This window comes from Brachyistius frenatus, unplaced genomic scaffold (genome assembly GCF_029030835.1).
Source record: "Brachyistius frenatus isolate BFR_SWC_R1_liver_20210118 unplaced genomic scaffold, ASM2903083v1 Contig_49, whole genome shotgun sequence".
NCBI classification, from domain to species: domain Eukaryota; kingdom Metazoa; phylum Chordata; class Actinopteri; family Embiotocidae; genus Brachyistius; species Brachyistius frenatus.
Window position 1 is genome coordinate 1,790,654 of NW_027210648.1, and position 25,174 is coordinate 1,815,827.

General features: G+C 41.6%; 2 protein-coding genes across 2 annotated transcripts; both read left to right on the forward strand.

The window, feature by feature from the left end:
• The first annotated feature begins 2,133 nt into the window (after positions 1-2,133).
• gpr17 (G protein-coupled receptor 17) lies at positions 2,134-10,086 on the forward strand. The gene is made up of 2 exons (XM_069704058.1): positions 2,134-2,369; positions 6,801-10,086. Exon 2 carries the CDS (start codon positions 6,809-6,811, stop codon positions 7,814-7,816), a length of 1,008 nt encoding a protein of 335 aa, XP_069560159.1. The 5' UTR covers positions 2,134-2,369; positions 6,801-6,808; the 3' UTR covers positions 7,817-10,086.
• A 701-nt stretch (positions 10,087-10,787) lies between these two features.
• inpp5d (inositol polyphosphate-5-phosphatase D) lies at positions 10,788-25,103 on the forward strand. Its single transcript, XM_069704060.1, is given in 28 exon segments — positions 10,788-11,125; positions 11,613-11,676; positions 13,707-13,842; positions 13,946-14,078; positions 14,411-14,499; positions 14,502-14,550; positions 14,643-14,733; positions 14,818-14,895; positions 14,986-15,063; positions 15,169-15,292; positions 17,823-17,929; positions 18,046-18,148; positions 18,232-18,428; positions 18,503-18,620; positions 18,717-18,813; positions 19,502-19,640; positions 19,874-19,982; positions 20,159-20,247; positions 20,610-20,691; positions 22,483-22,572; positions 22,654-22,764; positions 22,850-22,929; positions 23,016-23,103; positions 23,187-23,333; positions 23,417-23,480; positions 23,567-23,767; positions 23,895-24,331; positions 24,400-25,103. Coding segments are annotated over 28 exon segments (3,300 nt in total). The 5' UTR covers positions 10,788-10,967; the 3' UTR covers positions 24,441-25,103.
• Positions 25,104-25,174: the final 71 nt, after the last annotated feature.

Below are 25,174 nucleotides of genomic sequence, written 5' to 3' on the forward strand. Positions count from 1 at the left end.
AATAACTGGATTAATAAAGTAAATACCTACCTACCTATAATGTGAAACCCGACTGCACGATGTGAGCTGCATCCCCCTTTCTGCTCATGTACTCCATAAACAAACTGGAGGCCCACTTATTAAAACATCGAGCCGCATTGTGAGCCCATCTTTAGAAAAGATGTAAAAAGTTGGTGCTCAAAAGGATTTAGCTCTTACAAGGGAAAAATATTTAAAAAGTTATTGTTGATTTTTTTTCTCTGCTAAAATGATCAAATAAAACATTTTCCCAGTGACAGTCTGTTGGAGAGGTTAACTGCTTGCTGCTAGCTCACTGAAGGTTCAAACAATATGCAGTGTTTCCCACATAGACTTACTTGGCCGGGCTGCTCGGGTACATCCACGGCTGTACATCCAAGTTTATTTGGCGATCCGTTTCAGGATTTTTTTTAAATAGATTTTTTTAACTTGCCCGAGAGAACGACGATATCAACGCGATCGATTAACGAGTGAACAATCTCCCATCGCTCTCCTTCACCTGTGTCTGCTCTGCACCGGGCCAGTGTAACGGTGCAGGTGGAGCTCCGCCCTTCATGAAACACGCAGAGATCAGAGGACATAAACACAGCAAAGACTCTCACACTGAGCTGGAAATCAACGAGTGCTCATAAATTAGGTAAAAAAAAACATGAATACAATATTTCTGGCTGGACCGCAGCAGCGGGGCCGGAGCTGTCTGTCACTGAGTCAGTGAGAGATTAAAGTTACACCGCTGGTCGGCTTACTGACACGACTTTTCAAAATAAAAGCAAACAGGAAAAAGCATGCTGTTCAATTTACATTGTTGTGATACAAAATGTGTTGAGTATCGAATTTTCTTATTGTTCACATAAAAGAAGCTTATTCAGCTGGTTTGGGTGGAGCTCAGCTATGTGATTAAATTCAGACCCCTGGCTTGCAGAATAAATCTGCTTTATTTCAACCTGCTGCATAATGTAACCTCTCCACCGTCGCACAAAACAGGCCATTAATATCCGGGGCAATAAGCGCAAGCTCCCATCAACTTTCCAAAATACGTGATTTTTACATGAATCATTTCAAACATTTGTTTTGAGTCTGAGCGAAAGTTAAACACAGAAATTACCCCTTTTTTCCGAGCTGAATGAGTGAACTCGATCTGAGGATACTTTCACCGATTTGTTTACATGTGTGAGTCCCAACAGCTAAATTCAACAGCAGAATTATCCTCCGATATGAAAGCATCTCATTTTCTCTCGCACTCTTTCTGCAGCTGGCAGAAAGACTTCTTTTTTTTCCACCGATGCCTCCCAGCAGCAAGAAGAATGATATATTTATGATAGTAAGCACTTACACAAGAAATGTTTTCGCTTCAGGGTTACAAGACGTACAACAGACAAAGTGGAGAAGCCGAACAAAAGCAGTGTGGCCCGTCCCAATTAGCGGTTGGCAGTAGATTAACGAGGTAGTGATGTCAAAGCTTCTCCACAGCCCTGCGCAGATAGTGGCGCCATTCAAGTCTACAGAATACCATTTGCATATCGATATACAGAGAAGAAAAAGGGCCGATGTGTCTGACACACAGCTGTGAAGTCCATGTATGAAAGAAATATTATCCCCCCTCGGCCAGTGGGTCCTCCCTCCACATCTGTCCGACGGCTATGTGACTGATTATTTTGGGCATTCCAATTGAAGATGGCCCCAGGAGGCAAGAGAGCAACAAGGGCCTCTGTTTCCTCCCAGCACCCCCTCCAACCCGCTGCTCTTGTTTTTTTACTGGCTCCCCTATAGGGCATGGGGCCCTCTGTAGAAACTCAACAGAGTGTCTACAAAGGATCATCTCTGAGACTTTAGTCTTAAACTTCTCAATTAACAGCACAGTCCATCTTCTATCTATCAGTGGGAGGGTGGGAGTTCACGTTAAAGGCACTCGGTGCACCGCTAGGCTCGGTTTCCATGGAGTCATACCCGACAACGGACTGCGACTGAGGCATGCCATTCTTCTTGCCGCTGCTAAAATGCGCCACTTATTCTGACTCAGGCTATTGTGGGGCGCACAAGTGGCTCTCTGAGGAGAAGGGGATGGAGAGAAAGGGTGGGGTCAGGGTTCAAACGAAAGGCTCCCATCGGGACTCCCTTTCTGTTATCAAATTTGTTGAGACACAAAAAGAGCTACAGTCTCATTCCCAAGGACATCTTGAGGCAGACTGGAGGGGGTTATAGGACGGCATTCTTCGTGTCAGAGCACTAGTCCCTCCACAGAGTGGCAGACGAACTCCCTGTCTTCACTTTGCTCCACACACAACTCCCCGCTCCCGCTGATTGTTCTCCACTTTGTCTTTGAGCAGCCAAACTTCATCTCAAGAGCTGTGGTAAGTCCTGTTTGCATTTAATTATTCCTTCTTTGGTAACTTTATTGAAAGTCTGTTTGCAGAAGAGGGGTGTATGTGTGTGTGTAAAGTAGCTGAAAACTAAATAAATAACTGCCTTGATAGGTGTAGTTAGTATTTATCAAGTAAACCTCTTTTTTATTGTCACTTTTTTTCATGTAAACCCAAACAGATCTGTGTTTTGCTGATTTTTAGACGTGATGGCAAACTTTGATCAGCTTTTAAACTCAGATGCCTGATCACCAAGTGGACTCATTTAATTCTGTTATTTCACATTTACTTCATCCCATTTAACAATAGAAGATTGCACACATTACAAATGTCACTGCTATTATGTGTAAAGGACCAACGCCAGGATGCTCGCTCTCCTCTACACGTGGGAACGCCTACACAGAGCTGCTTAACCAGATCCCTGCGATGAAGGCATATTTCACCATTGTCTCCCTGCAGGATAATCTTTCAGGAATCCGTATTTATGGCAGCTTTCTCATTCAGCCGCTCTGCTCCTGGTTTGTTATCCCTGCTGGGACTGAAACCTCTTTTCTTTAGGGGGGGGGGGGACTTGCGTTCCCGAGCGCTCGGAGTCTAAAGCTTTGGCTGAGAAATGCCCTTCCATGCGGGTCTCACAACGCTCACTGAAAAGAGCCACGCTGCTACATCTGGCTGCTTCCTAATGGGCCATAAGCCTGGTGAGCTGGCGCAGCAGAGATTTAGTCCAGTCACACAAAGATGGACAATACCTTCGCTTTTTTTTTTTTCTTTTTGTGAAGCAGCCCTGCAATTGTGCAACGTTTTTTAATCGCATTTCACTGCTTGGTGAGCTGTCTCTATGTCGTGTGTTGGGAGTGTCCCATCAACAACAGGAACATCTGTGGGATGTCAAGTTCATCCCAGTTACACATGTACACACACTGTTTGTGTTGGATACACCAGAAATACCAAAGTGCAAGACAAAGAGAATCCTCGCCTTAAAGTAATTAATATCAGACTTTATCAGTTCACGCCCCGCTGATGCATGTGTTTAGATGTCAGGCTGAAACAACAAGAAGAAGAACATATAAATACTGGAAAAGAGGAGTGGACATTTGGAGCTTGTTAGAGTTGGACGGGGGTGTGGGTGATCATAATATTGTCTAAATAGTGGGAAACTGAGCAAATCCAAGGAGGAATGTGGGAAACTATATTGATTAATTTCATCCTCTAAACTAAAACTTTAGTGATGATGAAGTGAAACAAACCAGAGAGATTATTTGTCCAAAATTCTTGTGCTTTGCGTGTCCATAGACACTTTTTATGACTTGTCCTGCAGTGTTACCAGATGTACACCGATTATCATATTTTTATAATAATGTAGCTCTTTGCACAACATATGATCAATAATTGTACGATTATGTCGACGTGTCATAGTTGCAGAGTATTTTCCATGAGAATGGTTAAGAGCTGGTTTGAAAGCAGCACATCGTGTGTAACCATGTCAGTAATAAACTGATTCTGAAGCTGAAATAATTATCCAATCAGATCTCTGCTAACATCTTGTGAGTCAGACATTATTGACAATCACAACCTCTTATAAACGCTGTAGTCTAAGACCAATTGCAATTATTGATAACCTCTCATATGGACCGTGAACTGGAACACACTTTCAAATGCTCGCTACGATTCATTTAGTCTGGATTCTGACAGATAATTTCATTGAAATACAATTATTCTGGAGTCTTAGTATGATTTTTTTTTTTTGGTTTGCAAATGACAACACTGACTGTATGTGCCTTCGCCGGTTGGTCATTTTGTGAAATAGGTCTAAAACTATTGCCAAGAGTTAGGTGAGCACATCGATACTGTTGTGCCGGTCCTTTCTGTGTGAAGCTAAAGCCAAAGACGGTTTTCTTAGCTCAGCACAAAGACTGGTGAAAAGCGGAAAAACAAGCCTGGAACTTTCCCCAAAAAAATCACTGACTGACACACAACCAACAAAAACCCACAACTTCTCATTTTTATATAACAGTTTAAGGTTGTACAGTTGTAGGAATAAAACAAACAAGAAAGGATATTTTAATTAGCTTTGCTGGTAGTTGTATTTTTGTTTTTTTGTTGTTGCTTGGCTAATTGTGCATTCAGGCAGCTGGAAATTGGGAAAGTTCCTATTTAGGAAAGTCCCATTTCTGAGTTGTGAGCGTTCACAAACAGGAAACATGGCAGCTCCCAGAAAATGTGCTCAATTTCTGCTGTCAGAATACAGAGATGACAAACAACTTCAACTTCTCCTTCTCTGACCTTTTTAAAGCCTCCCACTCTCCTTGTAGGACACTCGTGTATTTTCTCATAGGCAAGTCTGTACTTTCTCACTTCCAAAAGATAACCAGCTCCTGTTTCTAACGTCACATTTAATGTGCTCACGTAAAAGTATCAATTCTCTCATTTAACTATCAGCATCAAAGCAACAAAACAAATTTCCTTGAATGTCAAATCCGTTTCAAGTGTTACAAATAACAGGCACATCATCAGAATTCATTTCTGTTGCGTTAGCATTACAAAGTAACTTTGAAATTTGCTGCTTATGTTTTGTTGTGAGTTTCACACCACAGATTTTGCCCTTCAGCCCAGATGAAACCTGCTGATGAACCAGACTCGAGACCAGTTAGACTGACGATCGAATGAATAGGTCTGACTTCCCGAGCTTGTAGAGGAAGTGTAGATCTTGTAGAGGTCAGAATGAGGTAATTATTTGTCTGAGAGCATTTGCACATTAACCAGGGACACTGATGTAACCCACATTAGTTTTACCAGCAACTAAAGGGTTAACTCACACATGCAGTACCGACGTTCACCAGAGGGGCGCTCTCGTGCACGTCGGGAGATCAAAGCCGTCTCCCGGGAGACGAGCCTTTACGTCTCCTAGGAAACAGCATCATGATCTCCATGAAGAATCTCATTTGGTTGATTTCTGCTCGATGCTTTTGAGGATGTTTATTTATTTGGTCGTTAACCAGACCGACTCCGAAGGAAGAAGTTTGTTTTAAGTCTGAGAAGAATCTCCGGTGAGTGACGGATGCGTTGCTAACAGTTAGCCGTTTGCGGTACAGCCACAGTTATTTAGTTGGGCTAAAGATACCTATCAGGAGAGAACAGAAAAAAAAACAGTCGGAGATAAATATTAAATTGTTGATGAATATTATTTTATGTGGTTGATATCTGTGATTGTGGAGCTACATGTGACCGACGGGGCTAGTTAAGCGCTAGCTAAGCGCTGAGGGGTTAATGCGTCGGGACCTGTTGAACCGAGCGGGAACGATGACGTCATGTTCTTGTTTTTAGCGCCAGAAGTTAACGGTCAGATTGAGAACAGCTGTTGACTGTGTTGCTTAGTAACGGTGGACGTTTAAATAATGTCTGTTAGGTATAAGTGATGGATGTCACTGAGACATGAGGACATGTGTGTGTGAAATATATGTTAATATTGACCATAGTGAATATTATATAGTGTGTATAATACTATATTACTGGTTATTTACTGTTACACCAACAATAGAGTTTATAAATTATAGTACTGACATCGTATTAAATTCTGCTGCATGCAGATTGGTTTTTTTGTATGGATCTGTGATGGAGACAGCGATCCCCAGAAACCTCCACAGAGCTGGAGCTGAGTGACCCTGTGACCCCTGATCATCTTCTCTGTGGGTGAAGCTGCATTTGGGCTTCTTGGATTCTCCTGCCGAGGAACCGACGAGCAAGAAGATTGAGATCAGAGTTAGTCTGAGAGCCTCCAGACATAAACTACCGGGTAGTAGACTGGAAGACAAGAGACTGAAACTGACTGACTGAGAGAAATACTGGTATTGGGGTTATTATTTGAATTTGTTATTTTTCTTTATGTTGTTCCCTTGATTTTCTGTGTGTTAATAACTATAATAAATTGCAGTTCAGTTCCTTGTTTTAAACTGCAAACATTTGCCGTGTTTCATTCACTCCCAGAGCGACCTAAAGACAGTCCTAAACTTAACACAGGAAATCTACTGTGTTACATAGAAATTACACTGACCTCCATTGTTACCTTAGAGACTGGCACTGTGACAATCACTCTCCCTGCCTGTTGTCTGTTCAGTGTGTGTGTGTGTGGTGGGGGGGAGAGGGGGGGGCTGGGTTGGGCTGGGCTAGCATGGTTTCCTGTCACTGGAGTAGTCTGCTGTCTGAATACTAACAGTGAACTATTTATTTGGGGTTTCAATCTAAAGTACTCGACTCAAACGAAGGTCAGAAATTAGAGCCGCTCTGTCGCCTGCCATGTAAAAAATCTCATATCTGTCCTGCAAACATTCATATGTTACAATATTAAGATACAAAAACATCTCTAGTTGTACTTCAAAAAAATGCTTGTAAAATAAATTTGTAACAATTTCTTTGTCTCCTTAGCCACTAAAATGGAGCGTGTTATGGAGCAGCTGTCCAATCAGTCGTCAGAGAGCTGTGCTGCAGTGGAGGCGACGCTTGAGAACCAGCTGTTTGGGTGGTTCTACATGGTGGTGTTTGTCCTGGCGCTGGGCGGTAACAGTTTGGCTCTCTGGATCTTCTGCCACCAGCGTGGGGTTTCCTCTCCAGCTAACGTCTTCTTGATTCATCTGGCTGTGGCAGACTTATCATACGTGATCATCCTCCCGCTCAGGGCCGTCTACCACTTCACTGGCGGCCATTGGCCCTTAGGCGAGGTTCCCTGCCGAGTGGTGGGCTTTTTGTTTTACATCAACATGTATGCGAGTCTGTACTTCCTGGCCTGTGTGGCAGGGGATCGCTACCTAGCTGTGGTTCACGCTGTGAGGTCGCTGAAAGTTCGTCGTGGTCACTACGCTCACGTGATCAGCTTCTGTCTGTGGGTTTTGGTCACTGTTTCCATGGCACCGCTGCTCGTCACCCGTCAGACTGCGGCGGTGGACAACGTGACGGTGTGTTTGCAGCTGTACAGAGAGAAGGCCTCGCGCAATGCACTGATCTCCCTGGCTGTGGCCTTCACGCCGCCCTTCCTCGCCACCCTGTCCTTCTACCTACTCATCATCCACAGCCTCCATCGGGGTTCCAGGCTGGAGCCGGCACTCAAGCTGAGGGCCCTGCGCACCATCGGCTTGGTCATGCTCATCTACGTGGTCTGTTTCCTGCCTTATCACATGAGCAGGGCCACCTTCATCCTGGGCTACAGCCACCCCGGCCTCTCCTGCCAGATACGCAGAGGCCTGAGTCTGGCCAACCGCCTCACCTCCTCCCTCACCTGCCTGAACGGCGCCATGGACCCGCTGGTCTACCTGTTTGGGGCGGAGAAGTTCCGCGGCACGCTGAGGCGATTGTTTTGTAAAGATAAGTTGGGGGTGTCAGGAGCCACCAGTGGAGAGTTGAAGGGAACACACGAGAGCTCTGTGAGTGCCAAGTCTGAGTTCTGAGGAAAAGGGATTCGAAGTGGATCACGAGAACTGTGGAGACGAAACGAGCGGTGGCTGAAGTTTGAGACCAAGACCCAGTTCCAGCGTCCAACCTTCCCCGTATTCACTGAACCTCCACAGACTGAAACATCACGTCTGTGTGTAAAGGAAGGTGTCAGGACTAATACTGTATACTATGCGGCCAGTGGATTGCACTTTGAGCAATTTAATGAATTGGAAAGACAGTTTCTAACAGTTTAAAAGCAAAAAGGTACTTTTGGATGGAATCACCATATTTATCAGTAACTGTTGTTACCATCCTTAAACTAACAAGTTGTGCTAGTTAGTGACTTCTTCCATGTTTTGTCTTTGCTTCTGAAATTCCACCGCCATCGTCGTTGACTTTGCATTCATTGTGGGTAGTTCTCATTCGAGGCATTCATGGGTTCACTGACCCGGGTGGTCCAACTGTGTCCAAAGTCTACTCAGTCTAATCGGTTTGAAAAGGGTCTCGTTTTATTGTCGTGGGTTTCGGGTCTGTGTCAATACATCCAATAACCCAAGTGGTTCCGAAAGGACCCGACTATCCCAATTTATTCTTTAACTTCCCCCTCTATTGTGTATTGACAACATCTTCCTCCCATCCAGTGCCTGTGGGAGGTGGGAATCATTTTCCAACGTCAATTTCACATTGCGGTTGGAAACCAAAACACCAAAAGACTGAACAAAATAAGTACATCGTCAACTTTTCATGTATATTTCCTGTTGCTGTTTTGTATCATATACACCAAAAATGAAGAATACTCATTGTCAGTACTATTGCTTTTTTTTTTTAAGGTGTATGGCTTTTTTTTCAAGGTGTATTTAGCTGTGCGAGCAGCATTTTTCCGTGTTCAACCTTTTTAGTTTCGATTGTGTCTGCCATGATCTCTATAGAAACTGTAATAACTTTGGTTATCATATTCATTTTCCGGAAGTGTTAATTGCCGTCAAGTCCAAATGTTTATTTGTCCAATACTGGTGGCCATCTGCTTTCAAAACTGTGTTCAGTGCCAGTTAGCAAATGCTGGCATGCTAATGCACTAAACTAAGACACTGAATACAGTAAAAATTTAACTCGCTAAACATCAGCATGTTTGCATCATCACTGTATGTCAAAGCACCACTGCCTCAGAGCTGCAAGCAAGGCTGCAAACTAGTGTTGTCCACAATCACACGCTACACAGCAGAGTGCACTATATTTGCCCTGAGCCTTCATGTTTCGGTGTCTGAATTCTGACATTGTAAATGTTGCTGCCTTCAAATGGACTCGTGAGCGATAGGTTACGACACTCGTGTGCACGGTGTGCTTGGGTGTAAGAACAGCGCCGCCAACAGGTGGGTGACGTAATGCAGGGACCACGGAGGCAGAATGACAGAGGGAAAATGAAGCAGTGGGAACATCAACGTTTTCCAGATGTAAATTTTTTTTTTTTTTTTAACAAACCATCCAACGAAAACTGAACTGTCAGATCTTCCGATATTTCCGAAAACATCAGCAAACACGTCACAACTCAGGAAATCAGAGCTTTTAGAAAATTCTGAGGTTCGTGAATACAAGTTCATATGGACTCATGTGAACAGAGTGAAAACAACCCCCATTTGAATGCAGCATGTATTTAATTTATAGACCCCCTCAGAAAATCTACAATGGAACCAAAAATAGCGTTCATGGCACATACACTTTCTGCTAAAAATCCCACAATGCAATGCATAGATCTCGTCAGAAGTGATGGTGCAAGCGAATGTTTATTTGTAAGTATCTGTAATGTTAATTTACTGCTCTTTACATAGGCGGCCATGAATGAGCGAATGAGGACACACCCATGACTTTTTTTTTAAACTGCTGCATGACACCAGTATTATGTTTACTTTTTATGTGCTTGACAAATCTCCATTCTCCATGTATTCTTCATTATCCCGCTTTCCTATACTATGCACTTCTATCGCACTGTAGTATGACAAACTATTAACTGCTGTTCTATTTTACTGAGAGCCAGCACGAACGTGATTTGCGAAAAATGCTTACGTTTGAGACAGAAAGACACGCTGCTCACAGATTACTTTGCGGTTTTAACTTGTAAATAATTATTCAGTTATTCTCTGTAGTGAAAATGTTTCCTTCTCCCTTTTAAACTATAAAGATGGACCACCGTTTGACTCACTTTACATGATAATGTCTGACTCGCATTTCTTCTTTTTTGTACTGATAACATCTTCTCGTCAGCGCTTACACAAAAACATGAACTCAACATTTCAGTTGTTGTGTTCTGAAAGCAAAAGTGTGATTCTACGTCTTTTGTGTTGAGGCGTTGACACGCTCTCTGTGAAAGTGTCAAAACTATTTCAAGCGCAGAAACAAGGACAGAAACCTTCGAGGCTGCAGTGACTTGTCACCGTGTAGTTCTCTTTTCATATCATGTGACCCGTGTTGTGGTTTGTGGGGGCAGCTTATTTTTCCTCCTATTTCTGCAAAACTTCCTGTCCATCACATGAACATGGTGAGCCATTCTAAACGTGCATTTCCTGAACATATGTATTTGAGAAAAGCCCAGAGCTCTTCTGACTCATGCGATCATTAAAAGTGTAGCAGTTACACTCTGGCTGGTCCGGAGGGCTTGTTTCACTGTAGGTCAAAGTACAAAGACGATTCGAACATAAAAAAAAAAATGCACTAAGCACAAGCAGTGCATTCTTTCACTTTAACAACTAAGAGTTATCATAATTGTGTTTTGTTTTTGTACTTCCTCTTTTCACTTCTTTCAGCTCAAGTTTTTCTATGTCACTTAACTATTTTCTGAACAGTTCACGTTGACAAAAAGGTATACAAAAACTAAAGAGCCGTGTGTGTTGGTTAATCATTACGTTAATGTTATAAAGATTTGTACTGCGCAAGCAGCAGTCTGTATTCTTATTGAACAGCTCTGTGGAGGCTGTACTTGAAGTTCTAAAATGAGGAAGTTCAGAGCCGAGCAAGTCGCAGCTTCCTTTAACAGCTTGCAGAGGCAGAGGATGAACAAGTGAGAGAAAGGACTTAAAAGTATGCACAGTCAAAAAATGGAAATAGCCAGAAAGAAAGACTGAGTCTACTTTAGTTCGTTGGGATATTGTTTTTGAGAGCGGACGCAAAACTATGAGCTTGGGGTCCTGGGTGACAAACAGGATGCCATGGTACCATGGCAATATAACTCGATCCAAAGCTGAGGATCTACTTTCCAAAGCAGCAAGAGATGGAAGCTTCCTTATCCGGGCCAGTGAGTCCATACTGGGAGCGTACGCCCTCTGTGTACTGTAAGTTACCTGTTTTTAACTATTACACATCAAGCTAGCAGTTGATATTAATTCATTTTCTTGTTGCTAATATTGATTCCTGTTCCTTGTCGATTAGACCTTCATAACATATAATGTGAATTCTGGACCCCGACTAAGGGAAAGAAAACTGATGTTAGATGTCTGTATGTTTTGGGCTTCAGTCGTGAGAAAAAAATCTTCCAAACATCATCATTATGCATAAATAATATAACACACTTAAAACTCCCCCTGTTGTCTTACACTGTATCACATCACATTTTTTTGCACACTGCAACACGCTAGTTCCTCTTTATTTGCATACTGTGCCTCTATACAAAGCACCACCCTTTGCTCTGCATAACCTCCATTTAAAATGCCACTGAATGCATACTCAACACAATGAATGCGGTTGCAAATATGTGTTTCTACACTTCATACATGTCATATCCCTGTGACAGATATTTGCATTTCTTTATTTCGACCACAGATACCAGAACTGTGTGTACACATACAGAATCCTGCCAAATGAGGATAAGAAGCTCTCAGTCCAGGTAGGTCCACAGTTTGACGCAGGCTACCATTATTTTGGCTACAAAGTCAGAAGAGTAATTATGTGTAATTACTACCAGGCAGCTGAATGCTTCCGCCAAACAGTCAAGTTGCAGTTTACATCTATATGTGTTATATTTGTCTTGTCTTGACTCTCTTACACACACACACACACACACACACACACACACACACACACACACACACACACACACACACACACACACACACACACACACACACACACACACACACACACACACACACACACACACACACACACACACACAAACACACACACACATGTGCCCATATATAAATATACACATATTTTGTTTGTTTGTTTGTGTCCGTGTTAAGAAATCCTTTTACGGCCACTAAAGCTGACTGACAGTAAACATGGCTTCAGATATAGACATTTAAGTAATGAAGCTATAAACTTTAAAACGTGGGTGATTCACGCACATCTTCAACCTGACAGCACGTGAGATCTATACAATCCCCAAAGTAGAAAAACAGCAGGAAACATGGTCATCTTCTCATCCTCTGTTCCTGATTTATGACACTGGATAATGACCAGGAGTGTGTTTTTGCATGGCAGTGAAGTTGACCTTTAACCTTTTGGATATAAAATGTCATCACATCATTATTTCATCCTGTTAGACATTTGTGTGAAATGTATTCATAATTAGCATTAACTTTTAGCAATAAATGTGGTTTTTTTATGAGATCAGAGTGACTTTTGACCCCCAACATCGTTAAAGTAAATGCTTGCACCAAGTTTGAAGAAATCCCTTCAAGGTTTTCTGGTGAGATATCACATTCACAAGGACCGGACAGATGTGAAGTCACAGTGACCTATTACCTATTACCACCAAAAGTAAAAACAAACAAACTGGGTTACTTCATGCTGCAGATTAGTTGAGGCTTGATATCTTTTCGTTGTCATCATTGCAACGGTTGAAAAGTTGTGCTTGAGAGAATATACTAGAGTTTAGGAAGATATAAAGTGTCAACAGCACATTGTTTAAGATAAAGTGTTATTATATGGAAGTATGTTCATATTCCACATCCTAACATGTTTTTAAGTAAATGGTTTGTGTTTTGAGTAAATTGTATAAGCTCATTTGATATGCACAGAATGTGGCTTGAAATAGAAACCTTTAAGGGTAAAGATGTCCTGAGTGCTGGAGCTTGTATGGAATAGCAGAATCTCAGACTTCTGAGCAACAAGAGTGATAATAAGTCAGCATTGGCACTTTCTACTTCATGTTAGTACTCATGGTGCATGTGTGAGGCAAAAGGAGCCCATTTCCTGCTCAAAAACCTGACAAAAATGTGCGACTGTGTGAGGTGCAATGAGTAGTGTTGTTCAGTCTAAAAGCTCGTCCCTCCAGATTTGTGCACATTCATTTCTGTTGTTATTTAACATCAGTATTACCTAATAGCTATTCTTTTTGTATCCTCCCAATTCTACATATGTATACTGTAACATCAACAGTTGTATTGGTGAGCTGGATCACTTCACTTGTAAAGGCCCATGAACTTTGACTTTCAGAATAAAAGTTTGAAAATAGTCATAAGAGAGGATTCCAATGATCTGTCAAATATTGAAAAAAAAAAAGAAAACAAGCTGAATCAAAGGACCATTATATCAAAAACCACCTCAATGTTGTGTATGAACAATCTCTACAGCAAGGTACAGCAAGTGACTCCTAAATACCTGAATGTGGGAAAAACTGGGTAAATATATGGGTAATGATATATTCTTTTGCATAGAAAATGAAACTAAAAAACAGCACTGAAGGGAACTTCTTAGGGAACTAGATTGATGACATTACTGCAGCTGTGAAAGCCACAGACAGAGCAAGTAGACACGTCTGACGTCATGTGAAGTAACATGTAAAGGTTATGTCACCTGTTTAGTAACAAAAGACCAAAACAAACCTCTTTAAGCACAACAGGAAGACGTGACATTTCAGATCTTCAGAAACATGAGAAAATGATGCTTCTGATGTGATCTACTCTGCAGGCGTCTGAAGGAGTTCCTATCAGGTTCTTCACGATGCTGCTTGAGCTGGTGGAGGCGTATTACAGTCCCAACATGGGTCTGGTCACACATTTGCAGTACGCCGTCCAGGGGGAGGAGGAGGTAGACGAGGACACAGGTCAAAAACCTTCACTTCATCTGCTTTGTGGCTACGATATAAAACAGAATAAGTTCCCTGTTTAAAAATATCCTAAACATCCTTTTATATCTTTGTGCTGCAGAATCCAACAATCTTCCACCGCAGCTTCCACCGAGGAACTTCACAGCCGACAGTGACTCCAAGACTTCAGAGCTGGCCTGCAAATCCTTATCAGACACCTTCCTGACGAGACTGCAGCATATGGACCTGGCCATGTATGCTTAACATTACATAGCCAGTTTTAACTGGGGGTGTCACAAGACCAGGAATTTGGTTACCAATCCATATGTTGATGTTATAATCCAGTATCTCCAGTACCTACCTCATGTATGGTACCTCTGGCATTATAGAAAAACAAGTACCAACACATCTGTAGAATTTTATTATCATGTTGTTTTTTTCAACAACCCTAGTTGCAGATTCCTGAATTATCGTTTCTCATGACATCGTGGCAGGTTACATTGTGTAGAGTGCGATAATACCTACGATTTCAGATGGTGATTTGATTTATTTGACAGTTTAAAGTGCTCTTGTCTTATATTTCCAGATTACCGGAGGAACATCAAGTGGCCATCCAAGAATATTTCAGGAACTCAATCTGCTTTGATGTTGAACAAGTACAGAACGGTAACCCTAACCCCCCGGGCTGAGGAAGCTAACCACTGCAATCTGCAAAAATCTAAACAGGTACAGTTACCAGTCGACTCAATAGATACTGTTATATTGGGAGAATTGAACACGGTTGATTTAACCGTGCTCTGACCTTTTTTCTGAGGCAGTGAAGTTTCCCGCCTCCTGCCAACTCTGGAGGTCTTTCATAGAACGTTCGACCAGCAGCTCTCCCCAGGGATTGGACAGTTTTCAAAGCAGGTGAGTAGCACCCTCGATCCTTTTCAGCATTATAATCACACACAAAAAGACATTCTCATCATGTAATACTTCCTTTGTTTTCAGAGTTTTGTCGATTCAGGTCAATCTGTGTCCTATAGGCTTGAGCAACTGACAAAATTGCTCTACTCAATAGAAGATAAGGTAAAGTACTTACCCGTGTTTGATTTTTGACATACCAACAGATGATGTCGGTTTGAGACTAAAACGCAGATCTCTATTTCTTTTTTTCAGGCTAAAAGTTGTATCTTTGAGTCAGTCGGATATGAAGGAGGTCACAGGAATTCTCTCATACCGATTTTTACATTTGAGGTACTTCCCTAAAGTAGTTATTACATTACACTGCGGGAAAAATAAATGACATATAATGTCTGGTGGCTTGCAGTTTATCTGATCGGTTTCCTCTTTCACTGGCAGGTCAAGCAAGAATCTCTCGGTATTTCCACAAAGATGTTCCTGAAAGTGGATGTTGAAAGTGGGAAGCTTTTCTTTAAAAAGTCAAAAGACGGACCTGAAGACAAATACTTTGTGCACAATAAAAGTAAGCAATCTATACCTTTATTCCTTTGTATTTTATCAATGCTGGCAATATGACTGGAGCATTGGTCCTTCAGTCAGTCCGTCCACCACTGAATGTCTATAATTATTGAATGGATGGCCAATAAATTTGTTCATGATCCCCAGAGGATGAATCCCTCTGACAGCTTTTCATCCAGCCCCACCATGAGTTTGGCATTTTTGTTTTTTGTGAAATGTCTTGTCGACTTTTTGATGGATTGCCACAAAATTCGGTTTAGACTTTCATGTCCATCCTCAGGATTAGCCAATTTGGTGAACCCGGTGCTTCTTTAGCAATTTTCACATAACAGCAAAAGAACAAAGGCCTTGCAGTGCATGTTATGTGCTGGGCAGTGCAATATGTTTGCAGTATTTCGCAGTATTCACTCCAAAACTACACGCCGCCTTGGCTACAGTGCTAATGGCGTTAGCAGTAAATCGCTCCAATTCAGAGACTCTCACAGTGTGTTTGTAACAAACCTGGTATCTGTACCTGCAAGCTGGTATTTCCCCAAGACAGTTCTAGGCTGTGTGTGTGTGTGTGTGTGTGTGTGTGTGTGTGTGTGTGTGTGTGTGTGTGTGTGTGTGTGTGTGTGTGTGTGGTCTTGATGTAAGGATTAGTTCCCAGACTACAATAAGACAACGTTTCGAAATGCTGTTTCTTTTGGGAGCTGTAATTTGGTGACCTGACACTATTTTGTACCTTCATTGACTTCTTCTTGTCCCACACTTGAATATAGTACACATCATCTCATTTGTCACTGTGTTGCTCCGAAAATTCAAAAAACAAAGTAGGCTCATAGTTTTTTCGTGAATGTTAAAACAGTGGTCCGCCCACGATGGGTAGCACAGCTGTGCTCAAAAAAGATTTTAACTTTTGGTTCAACAACACCACGAACTAAGGATGTGTTAAAGGGAACTAGATAGTGGATTACACAATAGTGCATCATCCATTCAAGTGAAAGTTGCTCGGTAGTGCATATACCCTTAAAAGGTTCTCTAAGCTTTTGGTACAATAACCCTGAATGTTCTATTTGGGCCCACTGAGCGTGTGCATTAACATCCTTCACCGTTAAGCTTGTAGACAGCCTGCACAACTGAGCCAGCTCACTTCCTGTTGGCTGTCTGCACACACAAATCGCCTGAAAGAAAATACTCATACAGATCTTCAAGACTTTCAAAATGTTATTGGACCAAATGGACTAAATTCTGATTTTATTTTAAACAGAGTAATTTTGTGGATTTGTGAAGCTCAACATTTTTTATTTACGGTTTAACAGAAGCTGCTTTTCCAATGATTGTGTGCATCTAGTGATAAATGTGTAAGTTGAAGTAGGTAATGCATTTTAGGTTAGGTTAACCAAAATGGCAGATCCCAGTGTTGTTCCTCAGGCCACATGCTCAATAAATGAAGAGGAAAATGGAAAAGCTATTTCACCACAGTCATGTGAATACTCATTTAGTTAGCGCTAACATCTGGTCAAAACCTCAGTTTGTCAGAAAGGTTACCTGGTTTATTACCTGAAAAAATAAAAGCCCTTCCCTCAGCCTCATGTGTACTGTGTAAAAAAAAAAAAAAAAAAAAAAAAAAATTCCCTTTGAGGGATTAATAAAGTATCTATCTATCTATCTATCTATCTATCTATCTATCTATCTATCTATCTATCTATCTATCTATCTATCTATCTATCTATCTATCTATCTATCTATCTATCTATCTATCTATCTATCTATCTATCTATCTATCTATCTATCTATCTATCTATCTATCTATCTATCTATCTATCTATCTATCTATCTATCTATCTATCTATCTATCTATCTATCTATCTATCTATCTATCTATCTATCTATCTATCTATCTATCTATCTATCTATCTATCTATCTATCTATCTATCTATCTATCTATCTATCTATCTATCTATCTATCTATCTATCTATCTATCTATCTATCTATCTATCTATCTATCTATCTATCTATCTATCTATCTATCTATCTATCTATCTATCTATCTATCTATCTATCTATCTATCTATCTATCTATCTATCTATCTATCTATCTATCTATCTATCTATCTATCTATTTATCTATCTATCTATCTATCTATCTATCTATCTATCTATCTATCTATCTATCTATCTATCTATCTATCTATCTATCTATCTATCTATCTATCTATCTATCTATCTATCTAAAGACATTGTAAGCAGCATGTGGACACCAGCATTTAGCTCAATTTAACTCAATTTAGCACAATTTAGCTCTGTACCTAAAAGCCTTACCATGTTGCTAGCATGGCTGTAAACTCTTGTCCTTTTTAACTGCTGTAAACCATCAGCACTGGTCATATATATATATATATATATTTTTGTTTACCTTTATTTAACCAGGAGAGTCCCATTGAGATTAAAAATCTCTTTTTCAAGGGAGACCTGGCCAAGACAGGCAGCATGTGATATATATATATATATATATTTATATATAAGAGTTCTACTGTGATTATGTTTCAGTTCTGCAGTTGGTGAAATCCCAGAAAATGCACGCCAAACTTGTTGTTGTGGTGGAGACAGAGAAAGAGAAGATTCAGCGAAAGGAGTTTGTGTTTGATGACACAAAGGTAATTATCTTCATAAATGTGTTGCTGATGTTTTTGTCTGACAAACATCTGTCCAAGAGCCTGCTTCTCATTGTGTCCTCAGTCATGTGTTGTTTGTTTTTCCCCTGTCACTCTAGAAAAGAGAAGGTTTCTGTCAACTGCTTCAACAAATGAAGAACAAACACTCGGAGAAGCCTGAACCAGACATGATCACGGTGTTTGTTGGCACCTGGAACATGGGTAAATCTGATGACATATCCAGTGCTTCTCTACAATTGGATTGATGTAGTTTATAATCTAACAATTTATCCACAAACCCGCAGGAAATGCCGGTCCTTCCCAAAGCATGAGCTCCTGGTTTCAGTGTAAAGGTCAAGGGAAGACCCAAGACGACACCGCAGATCATATTCCACATGATTTCTATGTCATCGGGACTCAGGAGGATCCTTTGGGTGAGAGGGAGTGGGCCGACACGGTGAAAGGCGCCCTGAGGAACATCACAAACATTAGCTTTAAACAGGTGAGTGACCGTTACAAAGTAAAGTAGTTATAACTGAATGAAACAAATCAAACGGTTCATCTCCAAACTTCCAGGTGGCGATTCACACACTGTGGAACATTCGGATCGTGGTGCTGGTCAAGCCCGAGCACGAAAACAGGATCTCACATGTTTTTTCAGACAGCGTGAAGACGGGGATCGCCAACACGTTGGGTAAGCAGTTCCACTTCTGCACAAAGCATTTGATGACTTCTCAGGAGAGTTCACTGAGCAGTTACCCATCGGCGCACTGTGACGTTTGATATGTAGGAAACAAGGGAGCAGTGGGAGTGTCCTTCATGTTCAACGGTACGTCGTTTGGCTTCGTCAACAGTCACCTGACCTCTGGAAGTGAGAAGAAGCTCAGGTGAGCAGCATGTGACATCAGTATTATAGTAACACTATACACTATTATAACCAATGGTGTCATTTCCATGATGGATTGAGAGATATATTTCCCCTCACTTTTCAAAATGCTAATGTTTTGAGAATGAATGTGGATCACATTCATTATAAGGTAAATTGATACACCAAAGCTTTGGGAGTAACTGGGCTTGTTTCCCTGGAGACGGCCTCTCAGGCCTTATTTTGCCGTAATCATTATGACTATGTCCTAAATCATCCTCTCACTCCTTCACTATACCCACTACATAATGAACACCAATAATAATAATATACCTCCACTCATTAAGTCTTCAAAGATGAAGCTTAAGTACAACATTTTCTACCATTAAATATGATGTTTAAGTTCCGTTGATATTAACATAAAGTTAAAATGTTTTATGTGCTACCATTATTATGGAGAGCATGACCAATGTCATCCTAATGTGACATTAATTGGAGTAGGTTTTTTTGTTTTTGGGGATTTTTGGTCTGTGTGTGTGTTTTGATGATCCGCTACCCATCACCCAATTACTGAAACCAATCTTAGGTGCTTAATTCTTTTTTGTTTCAAAATAGCAATAAGTAGTCTGTAGAAAACCTTATCAATTCCTGAAATCATATTTTTGATGTTTCTGCAATTCTTTTTTTTTTTTTTTTTTCTGTTTTTGCAGACGTAATCAAAACTACACCAACATCCTGCGATTTCTGAATCTGGGAGATAAGAAGCTGAATCCATTTGACATCACTCATCGCTTCACGCACCTCTTCTGGCTGGGAGATCTGAACTACCGTGTTGAATTCCCATGTACAGTAAGTTGTACAGAATATTTGTTATTATAAACTCACCATCCTAATAATGACAGGAATAGTTGACCTCTGTCAGCTCTGTCTGCTTTTTATATACATTTTCAAAACTATATATTTATCTCCTCCTGAATCAGATATGCAGCAGTGCTCTAAACGAGTGCGCTGGTTGTCAGGGCTCTCAGCTCTCAGCTGCTGACTCTTTCTCTCAGGGAAAGTCACACTGTTTCCCTTCACAGGAAGCTGAGTACATTGTGACGAAGATCAAACAGCAGCAGTACCAGGAACTCCTCAATAAAGACCAGCTCAGCATGGAGAGGAATGAAGGAAAGATCTTCTTGCATTTTGGTGAGCTTTGGAAAAAAAACCCAGATCAATACAAGAACACAGCAAATAGATTTAACTCTGCCTATGCTGGTCAGAACGGGATTTTCTACATTGAATGTGCTCTGTTCATGACATCGTTCATTCAGCATGTGTCAGCAAACATCGAAACTAAAAAAAAATCTTTATTTTGATCGTAGATGAAGAGGAAATCACGTTCGCACCCACATACCGCTTTGAGAGAGACACGCGAGAGAAGTATGCCTACACAAAGGCCAAAGCTACGGGGGTAAGCTCATGTTTAGTCAGGTGTCTTTTCCCTGTATGGCTCCTGTCGTACCCCATAGTGCAGAAACTGTGAAAGCAAATGAACACAAATCTCAATTGACACGCCTGTTTTGAGACATTTAGGTTGAAAAGTTCATGCACACGTTTGATCTCTTGAATGGATCCAAACCAGAAAGAATGTCTGATTGTGTTTCTACCAAGAACTACGTGACCGCCTCATGTTGGACTATTTACAAACAGCAATCTGTTTACAAGCAAACATGTATTCATTCTGGTTCAGCTCTCCAAAATGTAATTGCTTTACAGCCTTGTCTGTGAAAACTTGTCAGTATTTATGTGTTTGTGATAAATTTACCTTTACAGACCAAATATAATTTACCCTCCTGGTGTGATCGCGTCCTGTGGAAGTCATACCCTCTGGTTCATGTTGTCTGCCAAGCATATGGTGAGTAATTCCCCATTAATCTTTTTTTGCAAGTTCTTTGCTTGACAAATCCATAAATCCTGGATAAATTTCCACTAACTGTATCTAAGGGGGGCCTAGAAAAAAAACTATCCAATTTAGTTTAAAACATTTTGATTGCAATCTTTTGTGTTATGCTGTTTGTTTATGTTTTTAAAAAGGACTCAATTTACTGTGTTTATCTATACCAGAAACTGCCTCAGAAATCCAGTACCTGTCAGGCTGTCGTATGAAATTTGCAGTCAGGAGAGCATACAGTTAAACAAACACCGACAGGAAAGTTACCAATAATTGAATAAATAAACAGTAATGAATAATGAATGATTCTGTCCAGTATGCCAGTCTGAAGTTTGAACACACTCACTCATTCAAGGGTTTCTCTTCATTATTTACAGCGTAGAACAAAATATCAAATATCAAATATCAAGGCTCTGAAATAACACATACAGAATTATATATTGAGCAAACAAAATGTAAACAAAGAAAAATGTATGTCAGAAATTTTAGATCAAAGTAGCCGCCTTTTGCTTTGATAGCTTTGGACGCTGTTCTCTCGAGCAGCTTCATGAGGTCATCTCCTGTAGCTTTTGAAGGAGTTCCCATCTGAGCTGGGTTTAGGTTGGTGACTGTGGAGGTCAGGTGATCTGATGCAGCTCTCCATCTCTGCTTCTTGGTCGAACTGCTCTGACTGGGGCTGGAGGTGTTTTGGCTTGTTGTCCTGTTGAAGAACAAATGATGGTCTGACTCGGCTCAAACCAGATGAGATGGTGTGTTGCTGCGGGATGTTTTTGTCGACACGCTGGTTTAGTGTCGCCCTGAATTCTGAATTTATTGCCAGCAGTGTCACAAGGAAAGCACACACACACACACAACAGTTCCTCCTCCAGGCTTCATGGTGGGAATCACACACACAGACAGTATCGGTCTGTACATCTAACAAATCTCACCTCTGAACTCATCAGAACAAAGTCCAGATTTCAGGATTGCAGACTGTTTCTTGGTCCAAGCAGTTCTCCTCTTCTGATTGGTTTCCCAAGTTTTGGTTTCTTTGCAGTAATTTGACCATCAAGAAGTCTCCTCAAAACAGCTAGCCAGATGTGTCTGATACTTGAACTCTGGGAGGCATTGACGTAGGCTGTCAACTAAATCTAAGGTGCTGTTTACTGCTTGTCTCCGAGGCTGGTAGCTCTGATGAACTTCTCCTCTGCAGCTAAGTGAACTCTTGGTCCTCCCTCCCTGCAGCCGTCCTCATGAGAGACAGTTTCTTCAGTGTGTTTGTTGGTTTTTGCATCTTCACTCAAAGAAACGTTCAGAGTTCTTGGCATTTTCTGGACGGACTGACCTTCATGTCTTAAAGCGATTATAGACTATTGCTTCTCTATACTTAGATGAGCACTTCTTGAAGTTATATGGATTACCGCTGTCGTTGAATGAAACGTTTTGCTCTATAATAACACTACCTCCACACATAACGGATGGTCTCAAATACATTCAGAAAAACATTGTCATCTGCACAAGCAGTGGCAACTTCTAGAAATTTGAATTTGTTTGGACTTTGTTGTTTATCATATTACGATACTTCTGATGTCTTCAGTTTTGTTCTACACTAGAAAATTGTTAGAATGAAGAAAAACCCTGAAATGAATGAAACTGTTCTTTTGTAAAAACGGAGGTTTTCTGTCAAGTAAATTATGGAGTAATTACAGACAGTGTTATTATGTTTTGTAAAAACATGATGAGACGCCCCATTTGACCAAACTGTTAAACTTGCAGGGTGCACGAATGACATCATGACCAGTGACCACTCGCCGGTTTTTGCCTCATTTGAAGTCGGAGTTGCCTCACAGTTTGTCTCCAAACAAGGTGAGACCACCAGTCAGCCTTCGCACACATGTAGTCTGCTTCAAAACTGCAGTCTGATGGGTTTCTCAAATTATTTTTCAGATCTAAACAGTGCACCTCAGGGTGGAATACAGATCATGAACTGTCTTGCCACCTTGTTGACAAAATCAAAGACCAAGTTCTTTATCGAATTCCACTCCAGTTGGCTGGAAAGTAGGTTGCATCATTTTGATCGATCACAGCTCGCTTGATTCTGCTCTAAAGGGGCTAAAATGATCAAAACAAACATCTCCAACAGAAACTGTGAAGACTTCAGAGGGAGAAAACACAGAGAACGCCAACGGGTCCATCAAGGTTTGGTTTGGAAACCAAGTTGAGGTAAAATAAAGACGCAGCTTTCAGTGTGAATGATGACTTTCTTGTGGCGTCAGTCAGTCATCATTAATGTTTTCTGTCTTTTCAAGCTCACCCCGATCATCTCCGACCCCGAGTACCTGCTGGACCAGCACATCCTCATCTGTGTGAAGTCGACGGACTGCGACGAGTCGTACGGTAATGACCTCCCAGACAGTTCGTTTTGCAGATGCGCTGAGCTGAGCGGCGCTTACAGTTTGCCGGTGTGTTTCTCCCAAAAGGAGAGGGGTGTGTTGCGCTGCGAGCCGCCCAGTTCTGCTACACAGAGTTTCACATCACACTGACTCACCAAGGAGAGAAGACGGGCACTTTGACGGGTGGCATCCAGTTACGCACCTCTGAGGGCAAACCAACTGAGAAGTTATACGGTGAGGCTGGAAATCAGCTCAGGATTTACTTATGAAACACTTTCTGCTGCAGATCTTGAGGTTTTATTTTACTCCATTTTCAGATTTCATCAAAGTTGAAAAGGATGACTCCGTCACCTCGAAAGGCAAAGGTGGAGACTTCAGCAAGTAAGATATTGTCCACCCGGTTGCTACTTCAAACATCTCAAACATGACTCCAGCGTGTGACTTGTATCCTTTCCTCTGGCTGACAGGTCGTCCGTCGCCCATGCACTTGATATTTCTAACCCCAATTACATGGGAGTGTCATTCAAAAGTGGGAATGTGACCGATAAGGGCTGGAGTTACAGCATGCCACCAAGAAACCTTCCCACCATCGACAAAGGTGGTCGAGATTCCAAGAAGGGTGCATATGACGCGAGCGCTCACGGTCCCACAGGGAAAGCTTGTTCTGGGTAAATAATGTCTGTTTCGTTTCAGCAATGAGGAAAACCGCTCTTTAAAAATACCATAACATCTGTAGCTTATATGATTTAATAGGAAGTGAAATTAAGTCTTTGCTAAGCGGTAATTTGTCTGTAGGGGTGAAGATGAAAAGAAGTCAGAGATGTTCGACAATCCACTGTATGGTTCGATGGAAAAACCACACAGTCGGGCCAAGGACCAAGACCATCCCCAGAAGGACCACCTCGCACCCCCAGACCCACAGTTTGCATCCTCCAAAGCAGCAGACGGAGACCCCGATCGGCCCCCGGTGCCCACCCCTCGCAACCGCTCCTACACCTGCTCCGAGAAACCTCAGCCTCCGGCCGCCGTCAACCTGCAAATATCGGTACAGAAGAAGCCGGTGGTGCCCTCGCGCTCCGAGGGCGGGATGGCACCCATCCGGCCCCCTCTGCCCGCTAAGTCCCGGCCGGAGCCGCAGACCCCCAAACCCAGAGACTACAGGGACAGCTCCGAGCTCCCCGGCAAACACAGACTGCCGGCAAGACCTGGTCAGCCGCCGTCGCACAAAGACGGTAAGCAACGCGCCTCGATTTCTAGACAAATACAACACACGATGACGCTAACTCTGTTTATCCTGCAGCGCATCCAGAAGGTCCCAAGATGGGTCGTCCTGTCAAGTGAGATCAGTCTGCAACGATGGTCAGCACTGACTGCAGCTTCCTGTCATGCATTTCTTGAAAGAAAATAAAGTCAAATTAAATGCTTCATTCTGCCAATCAGCACCCCCCTCCTCCCCCCAATGTGTGGTCACTGATGAGTTGTTTTTCATTCGTTTGCATTTTGGAGAATTCTGTTTTATCCAGGTCATTTCAGTACTTTCATATGGACCTACAGCCGGCTAACAATTAGCTTTACTTAGCATCTGTGTAAAAGTAACAAAAATCCACCTTCCACCCCGTGAAGTTCACTATTTAACAAATTGAATGTAATGAGACAGAGCCCAGGCTAGCAGTTTCCTTCTGTTTCCAGTCTTTATGCTAAGCTAAGCTAACTGCCCGGTGGCTGCAGCTCCATATTAAACGAACAGATCACCGTCTAACAAAGACAGTCAATGAGCCAACATCCCGAAGTGTCAAACAGTCAAACACTTTTCCAGACTTATTTTCCGCTGAGCTCGCATTACAACTTTGGTATGAGATTAAACAACTTACATTTCATGTTGAGTTTCACACTATACAATAGCTAATGAATGTTTACCACACAGTGTTATCTTGCACAGATATTTACATGTTTGTCTTTAAGATGTACAATAAATGCTTAAATAAATTCAAATATTAAAAGCTTTATCAGGCTTTGTTTTTCTCTGGGTTTTTTCACTCCCTCATGTCACAATCATTTCCTGTGAAGCAGTGAAT